The sequence below is a fragment of the Heteronotia binoei genome, chromosome 3 (assembly GCF_032191835.1).
Source record: "Heteronotia binoei isolate CCM8104 ecotype False Entrance Well chromosome 3, APGP_CSIRO_Hbin_v1, whole genome shotgun sequence".
NCBI classification, from domain to species: domain Eukaryota; kingdom Metazoa; phylum Chordata; class Lepidosauria; order Squamata; family Gekkonidae; genus Heteronotia; species Heteronotia binoei.
Window position 1 is genome coordinate 75,644,611 of NC_083225.1, and position 24,446 is coordinate 75,669,056.

The following is a 24,446-nucleotide window of genomic DNA, read 5'->3' on the forward strand; positions in this document are numbered from 1 at the left end:
AAGTGAGCTTCTGAGGCACTAGTAAAACATAGAACAAGTTGACTGAATAAACAGTGTTCACATTAAAGCAAACTTGCCCTATACAAAAGCCTGCTCAACAATCAAAATTCACATACATATCAGATTCAAAGAATGTCCAGTGTGGGAGATAAAAGAGTTCAGTTCCACTGACATGATTTGGAGTTTTTGGAGTACTTATTCTACTTTGTTTCATAAGACATGGCTTTTTGCTGCTTCCATGTAGTACTTTTCATTCATTCTGAAAAGGTCCAACTTTTAGTGGTTATGCAATGGAGTTCAAATGTAGATACATCTAGTTTAGCCACATCATTCCACACACCAGTTTGCCTCCTCTCATGTGGTGTACAATTCCCCCTTTATACAAAATTCCCAATAAATATTCAGTAGCTTTAGCAGCAGCAGCAGCAGCAGCAACAGCACATACATTGCTCAGAATGGTTGGTATACAGTTCAGATATTTTGCATATCTTTGTCATTATTCATTGCTGGTCCAGAAACCCCCTTTCTTCAAGAATCTGTGCTTAGGCTGAGATCTCCAGAGGGGCCCCTTCCTGCTTCAGAAATATCCCATGCATCATTTTTTGAATTTCTCCCAGTTCACTTGTGGATTAGAGAGGCATTTGTGTATTTTGTTTCCCTTTGCTGTAATTTTTATTTAGTTTTTTACTTTTCATCCTCATCTCCCTCACTCATGCTGCTAATGGATGCTGAGGCAGCTTTTGGAGATGAAGGGGGTGACATTTTCCTGAAGAGCCAGGGAGAAGGGGGAGATGGAGACCGTGATGGGGATCGTCCTCGAGTGGGACTGCTTGTGGGACTTTGTCTTGGAGATAAGGCTTGGAGCATGCGGCCACTCCTCTCTTGAAACATCTGCTTCTGGAAAACAAAAAAGTGAACAGAACAGGTGCATGACACATTATAACAGGAGGTGTCAGTCAACTTGGAAGGGGGAACAGCAATGATTTAGAATGGACCTACATGCAATAGTTGTCAGTAGATATTGCAGAATGAAATACCAAGATGCTATTCTTATACATGTGATGATGTGTGTTTCTCAATCAAATTTAAGTTTTAAATTTTCATTACTGATATAAAAACCAAAGATGGTTTAAATGCTATGTAAAACAATGAGACTGAAAGCTATCTGCATCACAAAAAATATTTGGTACAAGTATAACTATGTATGTCATATAAAATGCACAAGACTATCCTGTTTTATTTGACCATGCTATGTAATTATTACAATTATTTCAATTTGTGGCCACAAAATGCTTCTTGCTCTCAGCCACTTGCATGTCTGCAGGATATGTCCAAACATGTTGTAACTATGTGAATTTTTCAAAAGACATTAGTAGTACAGAAATGTGAGGTGGCTAGCCAAGAGAGACATATCACTTTTACAATTCTGGTCCTAAATATGTTTATTCAGAAAACCATCTTGCTGACTTGGTGCTGCCACATTTACTAATATTTTGCAGTTAGCAATTCCCAATATGACATCTATCAGTGCCAAGGGTTACCACCAATATGACTCCTGGTGCTAGGGTTTGCCAGGTACCCCCCAGGTCACCAGCGGGGGATGGGGGGATAGGGTTGCCAGTTCCAGGTTGGGAAACTTCTGGGGATTTGGGGATAGAGTGTGAGGAGGAGAGGGACCTCAGTGAAGTACAATGCCATCCAGTCCACCCTCCAAAACATTCATTTTCTCCAGGGGAACTGATTTTTGTAGTGTAGAGATGAGCTGTAATTCCAGGGGATCCCCAGGTCCCATCTGGAGGCTGGCATCCCTACCTAGTGCTCACTGCCTTGCTTCTTCACTCCTTCCTTATCCTTTTTAAAGTTCCTTTCCTTGTTTTTGTTAGTCCTTACAATCCTTCATTTTGTTCTCCTTCCTTTTTTACTCTTTCCTTTTCCAGTTTTCACATTCCTTTCTTCTCCTTTCTCTCCTCTTCTGTCTCTTTATTCTTCACCCTCTAAACCTGCCACTTCTTTAGGTGTCTTTTCGGTATACTAAAAGCTAAAGGATGGAGAGGCAGGGGTGAATAAGCTCCAGCTGCTTCCTGCAAAATCTGGTCAGTAGCTGTTTACAGGATAATGGCTGTAAACAGGATAAATGGCAGTTTAATGTTATTGTATTTTATAGTTTTAGTTTGTAGTTTTTAATTGTTTTAACTTTTGTTGTTATCCACTCTGAGCTCATTTGTGGAAAAGGGTGGAATATAAGTTAACAAAACCAAATAAAATAAATTAATTAATTAAAAGATAATGGCTGCTTGAGCTCACAGCTTGGCTCCACTTGCATTAGTGCTCTTTAATATCTACATGAAACTGCAGGTGAAGTCCTTTGGACATTTGACCAGGTTCAGGCCGGTCCTGCCACTAGGCAAAGTAGGCAATTGTCTAGGGCACCAGCCTTCTGGGGGCGCTGAATTGGGTGCCCCCCCCATGTGACTTGGTGATGTTATCAGTGCAGGGGGGCACCAGAAGTTAGCCTTGCCTAGGGTGCCAGATACTCTAAGGTAGGCTCTGACAGGGTTGTCACCATATGCAGATGACACTCAACTGTACCTTGTGCTTCTGGTTGATCCCAGGGAGGCTGTAGAAACCCCAAGCTGGTGCCTGGAGGCAGTTTTGGAGTGAATGCGGGCTAATAAATTGAAGCTTAATCCTAAGAAGCAGGACGTGCTACTAGTGAGTGGATTTAAAGTGGACCCAGGATTTAAAGTGTCACCTGTTCTCTACTTCAGAACAATGCCAACTCAGATGTCACTCTTCAATGAATAATTTTATGTGACTTGGCTCTGCAAAGGCCTTTATGTGTGTGATATCCCTGATGCAATGACATCACTTCCAGGTGATGTTATCACAATTGGAACACCTAGAATGCCCCCTCACTGGAGTGATAAGGGGACCTGACAACCCTAATCCCTGATCTCCATTTTTGTAACAAGCTTAGTTAGACTTGAGATTATGCAATTTGCCATAATATGGAGACCATATGTTCTACCATGTATGTTCTCCTCCAGGCTGCTAAAAGGTTTTTTCCACTTTAGCTTCCTAATTGGTGAGGTTTTGGGGGGGGGGGGAGTGCAATCATCTCTTTCCCATCCTCATCTCTTTCCCATCTTCAGTATACTCTTTCTCAAACTTACATAGCACAGTTCAAGTGCATTATCTCACATCCCACATGGGAAGATGGCTATTTTCCAAGGTCCCAACCACATTGGTGCCATTTTTGTTTTGTCAGTCCCTTGCAGATGCCTTTCTCCCCCACTGCACCCCTGGGGGGCTTTTTAAAAAACCTGTGATTGTTAAAGCGCTATAACACTAAAAACCCTACTTCAGTGCAGTGGGGGTGAGGTGGGGTGACGGAAGGAAAATGGCAGCTGAAAGAGGAGAGTGCACAGCAAAGTTCAGTGTGGTAGGCCTCTACCCTTGGAAGCACTAGTTCTTATCTAAACCCCCGTTTAAGAAAGTTTAAGGAGATGGGAGATCTAAGCATGGATTTCTCATTCAGTTTGGCCCCAGTATTTATAGTAGTAATGTATGTAATATAAATCACCATCATAAGTATATCAAAGAGGTTAAAGAATGGTGAAGTTTTACCCAAGCACCATCTGGTCCAAATAGCTCTAAGAAGTTGCCAATAAATTCTCTGGACTTCTCTTCCCATTTCTGAATGAGATCGTGACTTTTTTCTTCCACTCTATTCACAAATTCTTTAGATTTTTCTTCCACATTTTTGACTTTTTCCTTCATTTTGTCTACCTGATTCTGAAAACGGTATTTCTTTTCCTAGAAAAATAATATAAACAAATAAAAAAGCCACAGAGCATGAAAAAAAATCTTGACTGTGCTGAAATTATTACCTAGCCAGAAAGTAATCTGAACAGCATTACTGTTAATTCTAAATATTCAGCATGCAATCTGAAAACACCATGGGACTGCTGAATCCTGCTATGAGTAACGGTTTAAGGAAATTAAATGTATTTATCCATAGTTTTCTCTATTGTTCTAAGTGGGAAGGAGAGCTACTCTATTGCTTCATCTTGTTACAACAAACAGGTGTGCAGTATCAGTCCTATTTAATTCATTAACCACAATGAGGCAAGTAATGGAAGGGGTGGAATACCAACCTTGTGTCACTTCATACCACAAAGATTTGTAGTAAAGCAACATACCAAGAAGAAAGGTAGCTTTCTTCCTGAAGCATTAATTTACTACATATGTGGAAAAGAATTCTTTAAAAAAAAAAATTTATGTCCGCTTGCGGAGAGGGCAGGATATAAATTGAAAGTAATAAATAAATAAATATTTATTGCAAGAGAAATGAAAAAAAACTGATAGTCTGAAACAGTACAACTCACAGTTCTTCTTACTCAGTCTACCATCTCATTCTGTGAACTAAGCAGAAAGGCTTCACCTTTCCTGAAAAAAAATTGTCAGTGGCTTGTTTTTGCCTTTAGTATAGCAATTCAGTCTATTGTTTTTGTTTTGCTTTTTAACTTTTGGAGCTAACACAATGGTACCAGGAAGAAGCTTTTGCTGGGTTCTCACAATGGAGTATCAAAGTGCTGTTTCCACGACTATTTAGTGAAGAAGCCAGGAGGGACAGCATAATGAAGGCAGGCTGGCTGGCACACTGCTGCCCATTTTTTATTCCAGTCCATTTCCTCCCATGTGCCAACTACGGTCTTCAGCCTGCCACCCGATGGTGCCATTGACATCATCCCTGAGTCTGGGCCTTCTCCATTGTGGCTCCCACTCCATTTTGGCTCCCAGAAGAAGGTGAGGGCTGATCCCTCATTTTTAGCCCATCAAAAGACCTGTTTGCCATGGCTTTTGATGGGCATGAAGAGCAGGCATCTTTATTTTGGTTTTACCTTACAATGTTTTAATTATTATTGTAAACTACCTTGAGCCAAGAAGAAAAGTGGGTTAAAATATTTTATTAAATAATAAAATGTTGTGCTTTCTTTATTCTCCCTAGAAGCCACAGAACTGAAAATGTGCTACTATTGTACAGATTGGGCAAACGGCAGCTCTTAGTAAGAATTAGTGAGAAGAGGGAAAACTGGAATTTTTCTTGTTGGAGATGGAACAAAATAAGAGTCTGGGAAGGGTTAATGAACTGATGACATTAAGTGCAGGTGAATTGATTTAGGGGAGATCTGGCATTGAAATTAGAAGGATTAACAAAAAAGGAAATTAACTGGGGGAAGCACACTGATGCTCAAGGTGCAGACACCCCTCTGTACTTTGCAAGTCAGTTGTCTCCTTTGAGCCCAGTATGCTAACAGTGCTAAGCCAAAGGTCTGTGGAAACCTACAGTTTCCTATTATCTGACCCTAGCATGTTCAGAAATATATTGCCTCGGGACTTCTGGGGTAGGAAAATGCCGAGCTGAGCTGCTTCTCATTAAGGGAGCAGGCTGGAACTTCTGTTCGGGGTAGTGGAAGGCAAACTAATGCCTACTGCCTACTTTTCTCATTCAGAGATTAGTCCAAGATATGCACAGAAAACTTTGAGGAGATTTACCTTGGCTAAAAGGGAGTCCCGGGGGGGGGGCTCCTTTAAGGCTTTGAGGGGTCTCCAGAGAAGAGTTGCATTTTCATCATCTGCAGAAGTTTACAGAGTCATTTATTTGACATAAGCTCGACAGAATCCTAACCTTCTTGGACACTACTAAACATCTAAAGCTATACAAGACCGGTGTGGATCTGGATAATTTGCAGAAAAGGACAGTGCTAAAAAGTGAGAAGGAATTTATTGTTTGGTTTACTTGCGGTTTTGAAAAAAGAGCACCATAGTCACAGACCTGCAGCATATACAGTCAACACAGGAAGTACGTCAAGTATCGTGAGATCTCTCTATCAGCGAAAACGGGATTTGGTGGCAAGTAAAGCAGGAAGCATCAGATGAAAAGCCTACTCTAGGATTATAATACCATAGAAAAACAAAGGCGGCCATTACATGGAGGTCAAAATTAAAATAATATTTTTAAGATATTTGGGACATTAAAAATTGTTGGAAACAATTGAGGTGGTGATGAAAAGATTAATACTATTGGACATTATTGTTAATTATAGACTTTAGAAGCTTTTGGGGGGGGCGTGGCATGCTCAGCTGAGAGGAAGACGCATTTTGTTTGAGCTCCCGGTAGAATGCTAAAGGGAATTAAGTATTCCTTCTTCTGGTGATAAAAATGTCAAATAAAGCCTTGAAGTCATTAATATAAGCTGGTGATAGTTGTTAAGTGGGAGTAAAGTTGTCTGGAAGTTGGCTAGAGGATAAGGTTAAAACTAATTGGTATGCTGAGAGAAATGGCAATGGCGACTTCGGACTCAGAAGCAGAAAGTGAAGATAAGGTAATGAAACCGAAAGACTTTCAATTAGAAGTAAAGAAAGCAGTGGAAGGAGCCAAACATAGCATTATTAAAGCAGTAACAAAGATAGTGGATGAAAAAATAACTAATTTAGCAGAGGCCATTGAAGCCATGGCAGAAACTGTGAATAGTGCATGGGAAATGGCGCAGTTAAATGAGAAGAAAATTAACTTGTTGCAAAAACAGTCCAGACAGTTGAAAAAGCAAAATAAATACTTTAAAGATAAATTGATGGACTTGGAAAATTGGGGAGAATAGGAAATCAGATACTTCATTAACAATAATATGGGAAGCAATGAAAGCCACTATTAGAGGTGTGTGTATACAGAATTTGGTGAGATTGAAGAAAGGTAAAGATAGGAAGATTAAAGAAGTAGAAGAAGAAGTTAGAGTATTGGAGGAGAAATTTAGGAAATCTAAGAAGAAGGAGGATAAAGAACAAGTAGTTAGGAAAAGGGAAGAGTTGAATGTATTGGATTTTAATAGGACTACGTTAAAATTATGGTATAACAGACAGAAGTATTATGAGTTCGAAGGGAAAGGAGGAAGAATTTTAGCAAATAAAATTAAGAATTTTCAGGTAAGGAAAAATATTAAGGCAATCAGGAATGATATAGGGTTTTTGGAAACTGAACCTAAAATGATACTGGAGAATTTTATAGAATTTTATAATAAATTGTATGCAAATAAAGGGATTAAAAATGATGATATAGAAAAATTCTGTGAGGGTTTGGAATTTTTAGAATTAAGGGAAGATAGTAGGAAAGAATTAGATAAGGATATAACGGAAGAAGAAGTTAAGATGGCTATAGATTCTATGAATATGCAATCTGCACCTGGACTGGATGGTTTTAATGCGGTATTTTATAAGCATTTTAAGGATATATTGGTGCCTCATGTGACTGAATTGTTTCAAGGAATTTTGGATGGATCTCCTACACCGCCTACATGGTTGGAGTCGAGATTGGTGTTAATTCCGAAACCTCGGAAAGATCAGACTTTAAGGGATTCATATAGGCCAATTTCTATCACCAATATGGATTATCGAATATTTGCAAAGGTTATGGCAATGAGACTTAAAAAATGTATAACACAATTGATAGGGAAAGATCAATTTGGGTTTATGCCTCAAAAGTATTTAGTAGAGGCTATTAGAAAGGTGATGGGTATGGTTTATTTAGCTAAAAATAAGGATTTGCCGCTTATGCTTTTGGCGTTGGATATTTATAAGGCCTTTGATTCTGTGGATTGGACATACATGAAGATTATATTTCAAAAGTATAGCTTTGGGGAGAAATTTCAAAATATGATTGAGGCAATATATTCAAGGCATTGATAGGAGTTGGTGGATCAGTAGAGGGATATGTTCAGGTAATGAGTGGTACGAAGCAGGGATGCCCTTTATCCCCTATGTTATTTATTTTAGCATTGGAACCGTTAGTGAATAAATTAAAAAAGGACAAAAGAATTATAGGCTTTGAAGTTCAAGGTAAAGGGAAAATAGATGGGAATCTCTTAACAATGTATGCAGATGACATGATGGTGACAATTAAGGATGTGGAGTCCGCAGTGGCACCTTTAAAAAAGATATTACAGGAATTTGAGAAAGTGTCAGGGTTAAAAGTGAATTTTTCAAAATCTTCGATGATGTGTGTTAATGTAAAACCAGGATTACAATTAGCAGCTTCAAAAATTTTGGGTATTCTCATGGCAAATCAAATGGTGACATATCTAGGGGTAAATATTCCTAGGAATATTCAAAAAATATTTGAGTATAATTATAAAAGAATCTGGAGTGGAATTCAAGTTAAAATGAGAGACTGGAGGAAGAGGAAAGAATCAATTAGTACAAGGAATGCTATGGTTAAAATGTTTCTAGTTCCTAGGTTGACTTATTTATTTTATGTATTGCCTTGGCATATACCAGAACACGTACTGAAGAGGTGGCAAGGAGATATAGATAGATTTGTTTTTGCATCAAAGAAACCAAGGACAGCTAGTAGGTATAGATATTATGGTATTAAAGATGGGGGATGGGGGATTCCCAATATAATTTATTATGATGATGCATATCAATTAAGGCACTTAATGACTTGGTTGGAGGGAGAGTTAGGAGAAGAGCTGAACGGGATAGAAAAGGAAAATTTAGAGGTAGTAGGAGGAAAGGAAAGTTTATTTGATAGAACAAAAAGGAAGAAGAAGATAGGTGATAAATTAGCAACCTTTATGGGGCCTTAATGGAGCAATACAAGAATATGGAAAACTGGCGGGATTTTATAGAAATAAAGAAAAATAAAAATTTTTATGTAAAAATATGCAAGTAAGTAAACAAAAAGAGTTACAAAAGCTAACGGGTCGTGAAGTTACCTCGAAAATAAAATATTTGGGTGTGGAGATAACAATGAAGAATATTGATTTGTTTAAAAATAATTATGAGAAGCTATGGCGTAAAATGGATGAAGATATGATAAAATGGAATAAACTTAATTTGTCATTGCTGGGAAGAATAGCTGCAATTAAAATGAATATTTTACCACGAATAATGTATTTCAAACTATTCCGATTGTGAAGGACAGCAAACAGTTTAACAGATGGCAGAGGAAGATCTCAGAATTTGTGTGGGCTGGGAAGAAACCAAGAATTAAAATGAAAATTTTAACAGATGCAAAAGAGAGAGGATTTAAAACTATATCATGAAGCAGTCTGCTTAGTGTGGATAAAAGAATGGGTGATGCTACTAAACAGAAAACTTTTGGCGTTGGAAGGTCATGGAAATAAATTCGGCTGGCACGCTTATATGTACTATGGGGGAAAAAAGATGGATGGTTTTTTTCTCTCACCATTATATAAGAAATAATTTGTTGAAGACGTGGATGAAATATAAGAAATATGGTGATGAGAGAAAACCGTTATGGATAGTGCCAGCAGAAGTAATAAAAATAATGGCTGAAGTGGGTGAAGAAAAGTGGTTGTCATATAATCAGCTATTAAAAATACAAGGCAGTAAAATAGAGCTGAAAACTGCAAAAGAGTTGAATAATAAATATGATTGGTTTCAAATGCAACAAATAAAGAGCTTGGTGGAAAAAGATAACAAAACTGAAGGAATAAGAAAAGAACAAATGGAAATAGTTCTGCTTGGAGATAATGAAAAATTAATTTCAAAACTATATAAACTGCTTTTGAAATGATCTATAGAAGATGAAGTAGTGAAATCTCAAATGATTTAGTGGGCAATTAATGTAAATAAAGAAATACAGATTGAAACTTGGGAATATCTTTGGAAGAATTCTATAAAGCTTTCAGCATGTCATAGTATTAAAGAAAACTGTTTTCAAATGATGTATAAATGGTATATAACCCCTAAAAAGTTGGCAAAGATGATAGATAGATAGATAGATAGATAGATAGATAGATAGATAGATAGATAGATAGATAGATAGATAGATAGATAGATAGATAGATAGATAGATAGATAGATAGATAGATAGATAGATAGATAGATAGATAGATGAGTGAGGCCGGTCGGCGAGAGGAGCGGCCGACGGGCGGAGAGAGTGTGGAGAGCGGAGCTGTGCGACTGGGACGCCCACGCCCAGTGCAGCCGGCGGTGCGCGGTGGACGAGCAGAGAGATCGAGTCGTGAGACCGGGCGAGGGAGTGTGCAGAGGCAGGCGAGCGACCAGAGACCTCGCAATCACGCGACGTGAACGCCGAGTGAGGGCGCGGCCGGGGCGACTGACAGTGGCGACGGGGGCTGCTACCGACGGAGGGAAGCCTGAGGTGGTGGCCCCGAGGCCATCAGCCACTTTAGCGGTTTGTGGGTCCTGATTGGACTGGTCAATTTCCATAAGAAAACCTGTGGAGCCCTGAAGCGTGACTGGGAGGCACGGGGGGGTTTACCTCTCTGGGCCTGCCAGGTTGCGCTAGGGGTATTGGCCGAGAACTCATGGACCCTATTACACGCTACATTCCACCCGACTGCTGCCCTAGTGTAGCACATGTTGTGCTATAAACCTGATGCCTGCACTCATTCTCGCACTTTATCCATCTAGTACCTCAGCACTTACTCAAGCACTTTACCTACTTTACCTGCTCAGCACCTACCCAGCACTTAATACAGACCACTAATTGGAAACTTTAGTATTAATTAATTAATTGGATTTCTTTAGTCGATTGATTAGTAAATTGAAGTTATTTATATATTTATTCTGGACTGTATAAATTGTTAAATTCTAGCTCATTAACTGGGAAGATTGTTAGGGTATTATTTTGTTAGTGACGCTGGAACTGAAGTTATTGGGTTTCACTAATCAATTTGAAGGAGTATTGTGGGAGGGTCTTTTATATTAATTAATTAAATCGGGGAATAGGTAGTGGGTCTGTAACTGGGAGACCAGAGTGGCTGGTGGGGTGCGAATCAACTGTAGGTTGGGAGAATCCGGGGGGAGGTGGAGCCGCTCAGTACTAGTAAGATCACCCCGGGCATAGGCACGGATGCTTGGCTCAGGGATTCCAGTGCTCTTGGGGAGGGGAAGGTATGACGGTGGGAATAGACAGAGGTGTAAGGGAAGGGGACGGAGACAACATGGTGCTCGGCTCCCTTCCAGTCTACTTCCCATCCCAACGGTGACAGGTAGTGGGGCCAAGAGGAATAGCCTGTCTCCGTCATTGGTGTTATGCAATGCCAGGTCCGTAAATAATAAGACCGCGACCCTCAGGGAGTTCCTGCTCCAGCAGGACGTGGACCTGGCTTGCGTGACCGAGACCTGGGTGCGAGATGGGGAGACAGTGGCTCTTTCCCAGATGACCCCCCCAGGTTACTCGGTCTTCCACCAATCACGGAATAGCGGGCGGGGGGGAGGGGTGGCATTATTCATACGGGAGGGTTACTCCTTCCGGGCTCTCCCGGGCCCAAAGATTGAGGGCATTGAATGTGCCGGTTTAGCGTGGGATGTCGGAGAGGGGTTGGCGATCTGGCTGGTGTACCGTCCGCCTAACGCACCGGCCAGCGCCTTACCATCCCTGATGGAGGCTGTGGCGGGCTGGGCGTTGGAGTACCCAGGGCTTATGGTCCTGGGTGATTTCAACGTCCATGCCGACGACTCGGCCTCCACTCAGGCGATGGACCTAGTGTCTTCCATGGCGACACTGGGACTCTCTCAATTTGTTACGACACCCACGCACCAGGCCGGGCACATGTTAGACCTGATCTTTGCGTCCGGGATTTCGGTGAACGATATCGCGGTAGAAGCGGTACCATGGTCGGATCACCTAGCCCTCAAGGCCCGTGTGGAGATGCCACCCCAACCCTGTATGGGCGGAGAGCCTATTTTGGCTCGCCCCCGGAGCCTGATGGACCCGGAACGGTTCCAAATGGCACTAGGGGATCCCTGGCCCCCTGGCGATTCCCTCGATGACCTGGTGGAGGCCTGGCAAGGCCGGCTGACCAGGGCCATCGACGAGATCGCACCTCGACGTCCTCTGCGCCCTCGCAGGAGGCTGGCCCCATGGTATACCCTGGAGCTACGCCGGCTGAAACAGGGGCTCAGACGACTAGAGAGGCAGTGGCGGCATACTCGGGACGAAGCGACGAGAACATCTTATAGAACGTTTATGAAGTCTTATGAGATGGCAGTCAAGGCTGCAAAGAAAGATTACTTTGCAGCCAAGATTGCATCTGCAGATTCGCGCCCGGCACAATTATTTAGAATAATTGGAGATCTTACTACATTGCCTCAAGGCAAACCAAATGTTAGGGAATTAGAGATTGGCTGTGAGGCTTTTGCGAAATATTTTGCAGATAAAATCACGTCGCTCCGCCAAGACCTGCCTATCACATTGGATGCAGTACGGGAACTTGAGGCTCCGCGCCTGTCTTCGGGTTTGGAGTTGGGTCGGTTTGACCCGCTCAGCCTGGAGGAAGTCGATGGAATTCTCTCTGTTGCGCGCCCAACAACTTGCGATTTGGACCCTTGCCCCTCCTGGTTGATTAAAGCTTGCCAGAGGGAGCTTAGATGTCCTTTACGGGACATAATAAATAGATCCCTCTCGGAGGGGCGTTTCCCATCACCTCTGAAAGAGGCTTTGGTCCGCCCCCTCTTGAAAAAATGCACAGCAGATCCGGCCGAATTGGCAAATTACCGACCGGTCTCTAATTTACCGTTTTTAGGTAAAATTATTGAGAGGGCAGTGGCGCTGCAACTACAGGGTTTTCTGGATGACGCTTCCGTCCTAGACCCTTGCCAGTCCGGCTTTCGCCCGGGCCACGGGACGGAGACAGTGCTGGTCGCCTTGGCAGATGACCTCCACCGGCAACTGGATCGAGGAGGCGTGGCGGTGCTGATGCTGTTAGACCTGTCGGCAGCGTTCGACACGGTCGACCACCGGCTACTGACCCGCCGCCTCGCCGACATAGGGGTCAGGGGGCTGGCCTTACAATGGCTCTCCTCCTTCCTCAAAGGTCGGGGACAAAGGGTGGCAATCGGGGGTGAGCTTTCCCGGAGGCGCACACTAGATTGTGGGGTGCCTCAGGGAGCAGTTCTCTCCCCGATGTTATTTAACATCTACATGCGCCCCCTTGCCCAGATTGCCCGGAGTTTTGGACTGGGTTGTCATCAATATGCGGATGACACCCAGCTCTATCTGCTAATGGATGGCCGGCCTGACTGCGTTCCAGTGAACTTAGACCGGGCATTGCAGGCCGTGGCAACTTGGCTTAGGCTGAGTGGGTTGAAGCTGAACCCGACGAAGACAGAGGTCCTTTGCGTGGGGCGCGGTGCTCTGGGAAGGGAAATACCCCTCCCGGTTTTTGACGGTGCGCCGCTGAAGGCGGCGGGCCGGGTCAAGAGCCTGGGAGTCCTACTGGAGCCTTCACTATCAATGGAGGCCCAGGTAGCGGCCACTGCCAAGTCGGCATTCTTCCACCTGAAGCGGGCAAGGCAGCTGGCTCCTTTCCTGGAGCGCCGGGACCTGGCAACAGTGATCCATGCGACGGTCACCTCAAGACTAGACTACTGCAATGCCCTCTACATGGGGCTGCCTTTGTGTCGAACCCGGAAGCTGCAGCTAGTGCAGAACGCAGCGGCCAGGCTGTTATTGGGACTCCCGAAATGGGAGCATATACAGCCGGGGCTGCGTGAACTGCACTGGCTGCCAGTTACATACCGGGTCCGATACAAAGTGCTGGTTATTACCTTTAAAGCCCTATATGGCCGAGGACCTGCCTACCTGAGGGACCGTCTCTCCCCATATGAGCCCCAAAGAGCACTGAGGTCGGCAGGGAAGAACACGCTGACTATCCCTGGGCCAAAGGAGGCGAAATTACAGAGTACACGGGCACGGGCCTTCTCTGTTATAGCCCCGTGCCTTTGGAATCAACTTCCGGAGGAGGTACGGGCCCTGCGGAATTTGGACCAATTCCGCAGGGCCTGTAAGACCATCCTTTTCAAGCAGGCGTTTGTAGAACTTGATAGGATGGCTGTTTAATTACCAACTATTTATCTAGTGACCCCTGCCATAATACAAGTGTACAGATAACATCAGGAAGATCACCGCCGTTTAAACTATGGAATGATCCAGACATTTGGAACTGGTTTTAGATTGTTGTTTTAAATCAATGTATAACTTAAATGTTGTTTTAAATTACCTTATATGGTATATTTTATATTGTATAATTTTATCGAACTCTTGTCAGCCGCCCTGAGCCTGCCTAGGCGGGGAGGGCGGGATATAAATAAAATTTATTATTATTATTATTATTATTATAGATAGATAGATAGATAGATAGATAGATAGATAGATAGATAGATAGATAGATAGATAGATAGATAGATAGATAGATAGATAGATAATTTTATTTATATCCCGCCCTCCCCGCCGGAGCAGGCTCAGGGCGGCTAACAACATCATTCAATTATACAAAAAACAAAGTTACATTTAACATTAAAATTCTGATAAGTTTAAAATTAATTAATTAATTAAGTGATAAAAGTGCTAATGCTATTTGTTCTTTTATGATGGCGGTAATCATTAGCAATTACTTTCTTCGTCAGCGAAAGCCAGTCGGAAGAGGAAGGTCTTGCAGGCCCTGCGGAACTGTTCAAGGTCCCGCAGGGCCCGCATTTCCTCTGGAAGTTGGTTCCATAGGTTCGGGGCTACAGAGGAGAAGGCCCGATTGCGGGTGCATTGCAGCTTCACCTCTCTTGGTCCGGGGATGGTCAACAAGTTTTTTCCAGCTGACCTCAGTGCTCTCTGGGGTTCATATGGGGAAAGACGGTCCCTAAGGTAGACAGGTCCTCGACCATATAGGGCTTTAAAGGTAACGACCAGCACTTTGTAACGAACCCGGTATATAACTGGCAGCCAGTGCAGCTCGCGCAGTCCAGGCTGTATGTGCTCCCATTTAGGGAGCCCCAGCAACAGTCTGGCCGCTGCGTTCTGCACCAGCTGCAGCTTCCGGGTTCGGTACAGAGGCAGCCCCATGTAGAGGGCATTACAGTAATCCAGTCTCGAGGTGACCGTTGCGTGAAGTACCGTTGCCAGATCTTGGCGCTCTAGGAAGGGAGCCAGCTGCCTTGCCCGCCTCAGGTGGAAAAAGGCTGACTTGGCAGTGGCTGCAATCTGGGCCTCCATTGATAATGAAGGCTCCAGTAGAACTCCCAGACTCCTAACCCGGTGCGCCGCTTTCAGTGGCGCCCCGTCGAAGACCGGAAGAGGTATTTCCCCTTCCCGGGCGCCCCGACCCAGGCAAAGGACTTCTGTCTTCGCTGGATTCAGTTTCAGCCCGCTCCCCCTCAACCACATTGCCATATCCTGCAAGGCCCGGTCTAAATTCTCAGGGACACAGTCAGGCTGGCCGTCCATCAGCAGATAGAGTTGGGTGTCATCTGCATATTGATGGCACCCAAGTCCATATCTCCTGGCAATCTGGGCAAGAGGGCGCATATAGATATTGAATAACATTGGTGAGAGAACTGCCCCCTGAGGCACTCCACAATCCAGTGTGCGCCTCCGGGACCGCTCGCCACCAATTGCCACCCTTTGTCCCCGATCCTCGAGGAAGGAGGAGAGCCATTGTAAGGCAGACCCCCTCACTCCTATATCGGCGAGGCGGCGGGTCAGTAGCCGATGGTCGACCGTGTCGAACGCGGCCGACAGATCTAACAACATCAGCACCGCCACACCGCCCCGATCCAGGTGCCGTTGGAGATCATCTACCAGGGCGACCAGTACTGTCTCCGTCCCATATGAACAATAAGATGCCGGATTTATGTTGGAAGTGTAAAAAACATTAAGGTTCTTTTTACCATATGTGGTGGACTTGTGAAAGAGCAAAAAAGTATTGGCAGATGATTCAACAAGAAATATCTAGGATCTTGGGATATGAAATCAAGAAAGTTGCAGAGACTTTTCTGTTGGGATTATATATGGAAAAATTTCCAAAAAAAGATAGAACTATAATTTGGTACTTGATCTCAGCTGCTAGGACATTGTATGTGCAGTTGTGGAAGCAAGAGAGAATACCAGAGAAATGGGATTGGATTTTAAAAGTTATAACATGGAGTGAAATGGACAAATTGATAAGAATTTTGCGTGCTGGCCCCGCATCTTTTTAATCTATTTTTAACTGACCTGGCACAATTTTTGAACCCTGTCAACGGTCATCCGCCTAAACTTGCAGGCCGAGCGGTCCCCTTATTACTTTATGCCAATGACACTACCATCCTCTCTTGTACAAGAGTGGGCCTGCAAAGGTATTTGAATGCCTTTTATGACTACTGTAATTGTAATTCACTTGCTATCAATTACACCAAATCTAAAGTAGTTGTCTTTTCAAACTGCTGGCGCCCACAGAGATGGTTTATTGGCAATTCAACAATCGAGCAAACAAAAAATTTTAAATTCTGGGGGATCACTTTTAACCACAAGTTAAGCTGGGTTTCACATCGTAACAACACCGTCAACTTGGCCAAATGTTCAGCTGCTCAAATTAAACAGTTTTTCTTTGCAAGGGGCAACCAATTAGTTCCAGCAGCTATTAAAGTGTTCAAAGCCAAAACGCTTGCCCAAATCCTCTATGGTATCCCTATTCGGATCTCAGCTTTTGCCAGGAAAGTGGAGGGCATTCAAGCCTCATTCTTTAGACAAATTCTTGGTTTGCCAAAATGTGTGTCCTACTTTGCTCTCTGCTCTGAAGTGGGTCAGTCTTTGGTGGAGACAAAAGCCTGGATTGCAGTGTTTAAATTCTGGCTCAAAATTCATTTTAGAACAGATCCCAACAGCCTTCTTGATTGTATGAAAAGAGACCCATATATTTCATCCTGGACAGCAGTGCTTCTGTCTAAACTCAATCAATTGGGGTTAGAGGTAGATGATTTTTCTACCGCTGATGAGTCATATATCTTCAGATGTATTAAACTGAGACTATGGGAATCGGAGGAAACAAAATTACGGCCAACTGACCCTTATATTTGCTCTCCAGCTTCCTTAGGTCTTTATGCTTTTTGTGGCAAAATGCCCAATTATCTATCAGACCTAACCACTCCAAGTCATCGCAGGGCATTTATGTTGGCTAGACTAAACGCATTTCCCTCCAAAGTTTTACAAGGGAGATATCAGCGAGTCCCTTTAGCCGACAGACTTTGCTCCTGTGGAGCAAATACCCCTGACTCAATCCAGCATATATTGCTTGATTGTTCTTTATACCATAACCTCCGTAAAGATTTATTTGGCAAGCTTTCTTTTTCTCCAGATTTGTCTATTCTGCCACCCTGTTATTATTTATTGAGTGATACTGAGGGGGTGGTTAGTGAGGATGTGGCAAAATTTCTGGCTGACATCCTTAAATTTAATCCTGACCATGTTTGAATCAATCTGTAAGCTCGGTTTTATTTTGATTTTATCTCCAATGTTTAAATTTTTATATTCTGTGTATTTTTATCTGAATCTATTATGCCATTAAAGGTTTGGTATGGTATGATAAGAATTTTAAGAGACTATGATTTAGAAATTTTTAGGCTGGAGTGGAAGAAGTTTAGAAGTTATATAGAAAAAGAGTGGAAAGTAAAAGAACATTGGACAATTTTTGATAATGATTAAGTCTTAAAAGAAAGAAAAATAGAAATTTTTGTTTTATTAGTGGTACCTTTAAATATTAGTATTTTAAGTATACAACACCGGCAAGGGTAAAGTAACGGGGGGAGGGGGGATTAGAAAAGTAATATATGGGATAGATAAAAAGAAGTAATTAATAATGCGAAGAATTGATTGTTACCTAGGGTTGCCAAGTCCAATTCAAGAAATATCTGGGTACTTTGGGGGTGGAGCCAGGAGACTTTGGGGTGGAGCCAAGATCAAGGCTGTGACAAGCATAACTGAACTCCAAAGGGAGTTCTGGCCATCACATTTAAATGGACTGCACACCTTTTCAATTCCTTCCTTCCATAGGAAATAACGAAGGATAGGGGCACCTTCTTTTGGAGCTCATAGAATTGGACCCCCTGGTCCAATCTTTTTGAAACTTGTGGGGTATTTTGAGGAGAGGCACTAGATGCTATACTGAAAATTTGGTGCCTCTACCCCAAAAAAACAGCCCCCAGAGCCCCAGATACCCACAGATCAATTCTCCATGATTTTCTATGGGACTAAATCTCCCTAGGGAATAATAGAGTTCCCAGTAGACATTTCCCTCCCCTCCCCCTGCTTTCTGACGACCCTGAAGTGGGCGGAGGGTCTCCAAACTGGGGGATCCCCTGCCCCCACCTGGGGATTGGCAACCCTAGGGACAAGCCAGTGCTTGGCCCTTGTCGCCCTTTCTTACATGCCCAGGGTAATGCTGGTCACCACTTTCAAGTGAGGAAGGAATTTCCCTCCAGGTGAGATTGGCCCAGGAATCCTGGAGTTTTTCTGCCTTCTGGGAATACAGCAGGGGTCACTGGGTGAGTTGCGGGGAGGTTGTTGTGAATGTCTATTTTTGTGCAGGGGGTTGGACTATATGAGCCTTAAGGTCCCTTCCAGCTCTTATATTGTGACACCAGTTAAATAGGTCTAGTTTTATGGATTCTGAAACTGTTCCCGCCCCAACTTTCCAGCTTAATCGGTAACTTTTCTTAAAAACCTGGCCAAGAGGCTCAACTCACCTCATAAATTATAGCTAACGTCTCAGATTAAAATCAAAGGCACTGACAGTAATGGGCGGGGAGTATCATCTCTGTTATAAAGAGCTGTCTAAAAACCCTGCCAACTAAGTCCACGCCAAATTAAAAGCACAGTCCAATTCGGGAACCGTTAAGAGCTGCCTGAAATTAACAGAGTTCCTTCCCCTCTTGGGTTAAAGTCCATAACAGCAAGTTTGCCACCGGTGTAAATCCCCGATACAACATTCCAGCTCCTTCAGCCAACATCATGCGTTTCTCTTACCTGCCTTGTTTTGTACAAAGCTCATTCTAATGAAAAACAAGACGACGGCTTGTTACGATGGGAGCTTCTTTGTCAAGAAATCAAAGAAACCAACTTTCTGGTGGTCAAAACAGATGACTGAAAAGGGACGGGAAGCAAAAAATCGTGCAGCATGCTGGGGAGGGAGTAGTTCATACTGGAGGGACGGAGGGAGAGGAGACAGGCAGCCTGTAGCTCAGCTCGGGCTGCAGCGGCGGCGGCAATGGCGGCGGCGGCCTGGTGGGACGGAGGGAGAGACAGGCAGCCTGTAGCTTGGGCCGCAGCAGCAGCAATGGCGGCTGCTGCCTGTGCCTGTGCCCGGGCCGGCGGCGCTGGTGTTGCCGCGGCGGGCGCTGTGAGGGGGAAGCGCCGTCCCTCCCCCCGCTTCCAGATTTTTGGAGAGCGGGACAGGAAGCCGTGAAATCGGGGGTCCCCCACCAGGGCGGGGGAGTTGGGAAGCCTATTGTTACCATATGTTACTGGAATAAAATTGTTTTAAACATAAAAAAAAAGAAATATATTGCCTCAGTATGTGGAGATCCTATTTAGATATTATGGGAGAGCTAGATTCAAGCAGTTTGAGATAGAAGGAGCTAAGTCAGGTCTTTTTTGAGCAGGAATGCACAGGAACACAGTTCTGGCTGGCTTGGCATGAAGGGGCATGGCCTAGTATGCAAATGAGTTCCTGCTGGGCTTTTTCTACACAAAAAGCCCTGTGGGAAACAATGGTGACATCAGGAGGTATGGCATAATATGCAAATGAGTTCCTGCTGGGCTTTTTCTACAAAAAAGTTAAGATACTGAGCAGAGGCTTGGACACTGTAGACATTGCAGGTGATAAAACAACAGCCAGGGTGTTCAACTGTAGGCATCTTATGCCTTCTTCCTGCCCTATCTCTCAATTTAAAGCAGATGGTGTTCACAGAGAAAAATATGCAGTTTCTGTAGCCCCTTCCCCCAACTGTCCTGATGTCTGTCCCTAGGAGGTTAGGGTACCTGCAAAGCATATGATATTTTTCTACTGATCTCTCAGGGCCAAGTTACATGTAATATTATAGTTCTGTGATTTGAACTCTGGATGCATTATTTTGGCCCTAAAAGTCAAGCCCCCAACATGGATTGTGGCCACATTTCAGGGCAAAGAGGGAGTTGAGTTTCACCTGCATTGCTTCCTCTTTTAAAATGCCTCTCTGCACAATACAATTATCAGTTACTTATCCCTACTGGGGCTCAATGTAACCCAAGAAATATTTACAGTAGTGGAACTGGTATGTGTTGAGGGGAGGGGATGAAGAACAATTAAATTTCCAATAGCATGGCCCTGATCCATATCCATTGAACAGCTGTGGTTTTTTATGGCCAAATTAAATATCTAGAATTTGAATGATGTTATACACAGTTTGGCCCTCAAAGCCCAGAGAAGAGGAGATGCTTTCAATTATTGTGTGTCCCAAAGCAGAAAAATGATTTGAAACCTGCTGAACAGAGGATCACTGTGAAAGGAATTGTAGGCTATGTTATTAATAGAAAACAAAGGAAGTTTACAGACATTAAAGGCATACAGACATGTTTACAGCTGTAAATGATATTTTTCTACACATGTGCATATTGGTACATATGTTGATTTTTCCACATGTACACATGCTGGGAAATTGCAGCTGGCAATGGGTATGTATATGCCTAGTAGAACAAGCATAGATGTAATCTAATAAGCAATGACATTTCCCTCCTCCTTCTGTGTTCATAAAGGCAAAACATCAAATCTGAAGCAGTCAGTTTGTAAACATGATGCAGAAATGGATAATATTGACTTTTTTTGAAGAGCGCTAAAATTAATTAATTTCAAATTGAATGCAAAACTTGTCCTTCAATTCTTCTAATCCAATTTAGGCTTTGAACTTAAATCCAAAAGAAGAGGAGACTGATGCACTTACATTTATAAAACTAACATTCAGCTCTTTAGCAGTGTATCCTCTCTGAAGGTTACGACGGGCGTACACATCATAATCACGTACAATTCTGGTGATAATGTCTGACGTTGAGATGCCTTCCGTTCTTTGAGTTGGTACAAACATTCCTGATTAAAAGGGAGAGGGAAAAGTGATCTCTGAGGAAGTCTCTCACTTTCATACATACTTCACTGTTTCGGAATGACCTGGTTGTGGTAGTTGATTTATGATAAAATATCTCATTTTTTCAGCTCTGTCAGAATAAACTAGTTATGAGCACTGTGCAGTGCCTTAGTTGACAAGTCACTGATAGAAGGGCATGGCATTTGTCTCAGGTTTAGGTAGGGTTGCCAAGTCCAATTCAAGAAATATCTGGGGACTTTGGGGGTGGAGCCAGGAGACTTTGGGGGTGGACCAGGAGACATTGGGGTGGAGCCAGGAACAAGAGTGTGACAAGCATAATTGAACTCCAAGAGAGTTCTGGCCATCACATTTAAAGGGACAGCACACCTTTTTAAATGTCTTCCTTCCATAGGAAATAATGAAGGATAAGGGCACCTTCTTTTGGGGCTCATAGAATTGGACCCCCTGGTCCAATCGTTTTGAAATTTGGGGGATACTTTGGGGAGAGGCACTAGATACTATATTGAAAATTTTGTGCCTCTACCTCAAAAAACAGCTCCCCCAGAGCCCCCGAAACCTCCAGATCAATTCCCCATTATACCCTATGAGAAGACGTTTCCCTCTCCACCCCCTCCACCCCCCCCCCCGTTTCTGGGAAATCTGATGTAGGGGACAGAACTCACTCACCTCCGGAGGTGCAAAGGCACATGGTCCTTTGGGGGCGTGGCTGGGCTCCCCTCCCTTCACCGGCCAGCTGACTGGGGGCGGGAAGCAGCCTGAGAAAACGGAAGAGCTCTGGCTGCCGTTCTCCTCCCTCCCCTCCCCCCGCTTTCCCTTTTATGGCCAGCGGGGGGAGGAGGCTCCAAATCTGGAGTCTCCAGGCCTAGCGGGGGATTTGGGAACCCTAGGTTTAGGTATTATTGGTAACCATCACTGTTGGGGTTTTTTTTTAGCAGGAACATACAGGGACGCAGTTCCGAGTGGCTTGGTGTTGCGGGTGTGGCCTAATATGCAAATGAGTCTTTGCTTTTTTTTTCTACAAAAAAGCCCTGGTAATCATATACACAGAGAGACTATGTTACCAACTTTGAATATGTACTGATTATTACTTATGTATTAAGTATTAATATATATTAATAAGATACATATTGATCAAATGAGAGGCCTACCTACAGTGAAGGAGCCTCAGCCTATTAAGTGATCAGTTATGTTGTTCTTGTTTGAATACATACTGAAACAAGTTAGTAATTAAACACATAGTTATTACTTCTTTTGCAGTAAATGGCCACATAAAACTCTGCTTTTTGTTTGTGGAAATATGTCTTCAGATCCTGTTTCCACAGCCTATGATGAATTCTTTTACACAGGGCTCAATTAAGACATGTTGAGGGCGTAAAGCTGTCAAGTTTGAAGTTCTATCAAACTTACCAATGTTTGTATTTTAACTAATTACATAAAACTTGAAATGTAGTACTTTAAAAATTTTAATGGCTGCCAGGGCTTTTTTTTGTAGAAAATGCCCAGCAGGTACATTTGCATTTTAGGCCACACCCCCTGACACCAGCCAGCCAGAACTGCATTCCTGCTCAAAAAAAGCCCTGGTGGCTGCTCATAATCTGAGGCTGCATACAATAGTTTACTTAATTTAAATCTAGCTCTAAGTGCTCAATTTAACCCATATAGTAAACACTCTGTGATTCCAGCAGAGCCCTTAGAGACTGAGGGAAGAACCCTGATGTTTTTGCCACATTTCATAAAACTACTGACCAACAGCTCCCAGTGTTGCTATGATACATATTACATAAATATGGATAAGAGATAAAAAAAAGGTGATTAGCAGATACACTGAATCCTCAGTAAAAAAAATTCTGCAGTAGCAATCAAAGGGATAAATGATATTTTGCTTCTTTTTAATTTTCAATTCCCAAATGAGGTAGCTCAGTAGCTTGAACCCCCAGCTCAGTAGCTTGAATCATATTCTCCATGAAGCTTGGGGAGAAAGATTTAATTTCTTCCTTTTTCAACACTATTAGTTGTGTTCGGGGGTCATTATGTAGAAAAATAGATGGCTGAGCTTATTAGCATAACTCATTAGCATATGCTGCTCCCCCAGTCAAAAGCAACCCAATGCAAGAAAGGAGAGCCCTGGGCAAGCGAGGTCTGCTTGGGCTGGCTAGAGAACCAGCCAGCCCAAGCAAGCCTCGCTCACCTGGGACTCTCCTTGCCCCCCCCCCCCCAGTCAAAAGGCCAGCTAGCCATCTGCTGCCCAAAATTACATACGAATTGGAGAAAGTGTGGTGTAGGCTTCTCCAGGGGTTAATGAGAGATGCTGGGGGTGTGGCAAAGCCCCTGGTAGCTGGCTGGCTGCCCGCTCTCCTAATCCAGGGATTGTTATGCAGCTGCACCTACTATTCAATGGACAAGGTAGGTGGGGAGGAAGAGGGTTAACCCTCAGAAGGTTCAGGAGCTGCGCTCCTGTGAGCTCCTGCTGAATGTGAGGCCTGGTTGTGTTGATAACAGCTTAAGTTAAAGAGCTTTCAGCAAGCGGCTTAATTTGTTCTCTTGGGTTCAATTCTGAACCCAATAAAGACAGCAGAAAGGCTCTTTCTTAAGAAGAAATGGAGTTCACTCCTTCACAGTTCAGAGGACCATAGCATGTTGTGACTATAATGCACAGAAGAGAAGCTAATGAAGACCTAAGTATTAAGAAGAACAAGAACAAGAAGAGATTGGATTTATATCCTGCCCTTCACTTGGAGTCTCAGAGTAGCTCACAATCTCCTTCCCCTTCCCCTCCCCACAACAGACACCCTTTGAGCAGTGTTCCATCTAAGCTGAGTTAGTGTGAGTTAGCTCACAATTTTTTAGCTTCTGGCTCACACACTTTTGTCTTAATTCAGGAAAAATGGCCCCAGAGCAAACTAATTTATGCAACTTTCATGCCAGTAGCTCACGAAGCAGAATTTTTGCTCACAAGACTCCACAGCTTAGAGGGAGTATTGCCTGTGAGGTACTGGTGGGGAACCCACAAAGGTACCTCATTTTCTTCTGTATCATCCTCCCCATACTATTTCCTCTTTCTCTCCTGGCAACTCCCTATATTTTCACTTTTTTCCTGTTTTATTATCTTCCTACCCACCTACCAATGTTTTACCTGTGCTCCCCCCATACCCAACTATATTATTTACTTCATTTATACATCACCTTTCTCCACAATGAGGATCCAAAACAGCTTACATAATTCTCCTCTCCTCCATTTTATCCTCACAACAACCCTGTGTGGAAGATTTGGCTGAGTGTCTGTTTGATTGGCCTAATGTCACCCAGTGAGCTATCATGGCAACAATGGGGATGGAGATTTGAACTTCAATCTCCTAAATACAGCTTTTGTGAGGTGGCTGCTGTTGAATAGTAGCAAGCAGCCAGGCCTGGGTTAGTCATGCAGACTAGGTAACAGCAAGTGGGCTGGTGGCTGCTGCTGGGCCTGGCCCTGATGAGTCCACCTTTGAAGCCCCTACTAGTTCTCAAAA

The 24,446-nt window shown here is 43.4% G+C and overlaps 1 protein-coding gene across 2 annotated transcripts in view; it reads right to left on the reverse strand.

Moving 5' to 3' along the window:
- Positions 1-606: 606 nt before the first annotated feature.
- Positions 607-24,446, reverse strand: part of PCYT1B (phosphate cytidylyltransferase 1B, choline) — a 78,137-nt gene continuing 54,297 nt past the window's right edge. For both annotated transcript variants that reach the window (XM_060234089.1, XM_060234090.1), the window contains 3 exons: positions 20,779-20,921; positions 3,628-3,816; positions 607-897 (listed from right to left, as the gene is read on the reverse strand). In XM_060234089.1, coding sequence (XP_060090072.1) covers positions 685-897; positions 3,628-3,816; positions 20,779-20,921 — 545 coding nt within the window. In that variant the 3' untranslated portion in view covers positions 607-684. The remainder of the gene's footprint in view (positions 898-3,627; positions 3,817-20,778; positions 20,922-24,446) is intronic.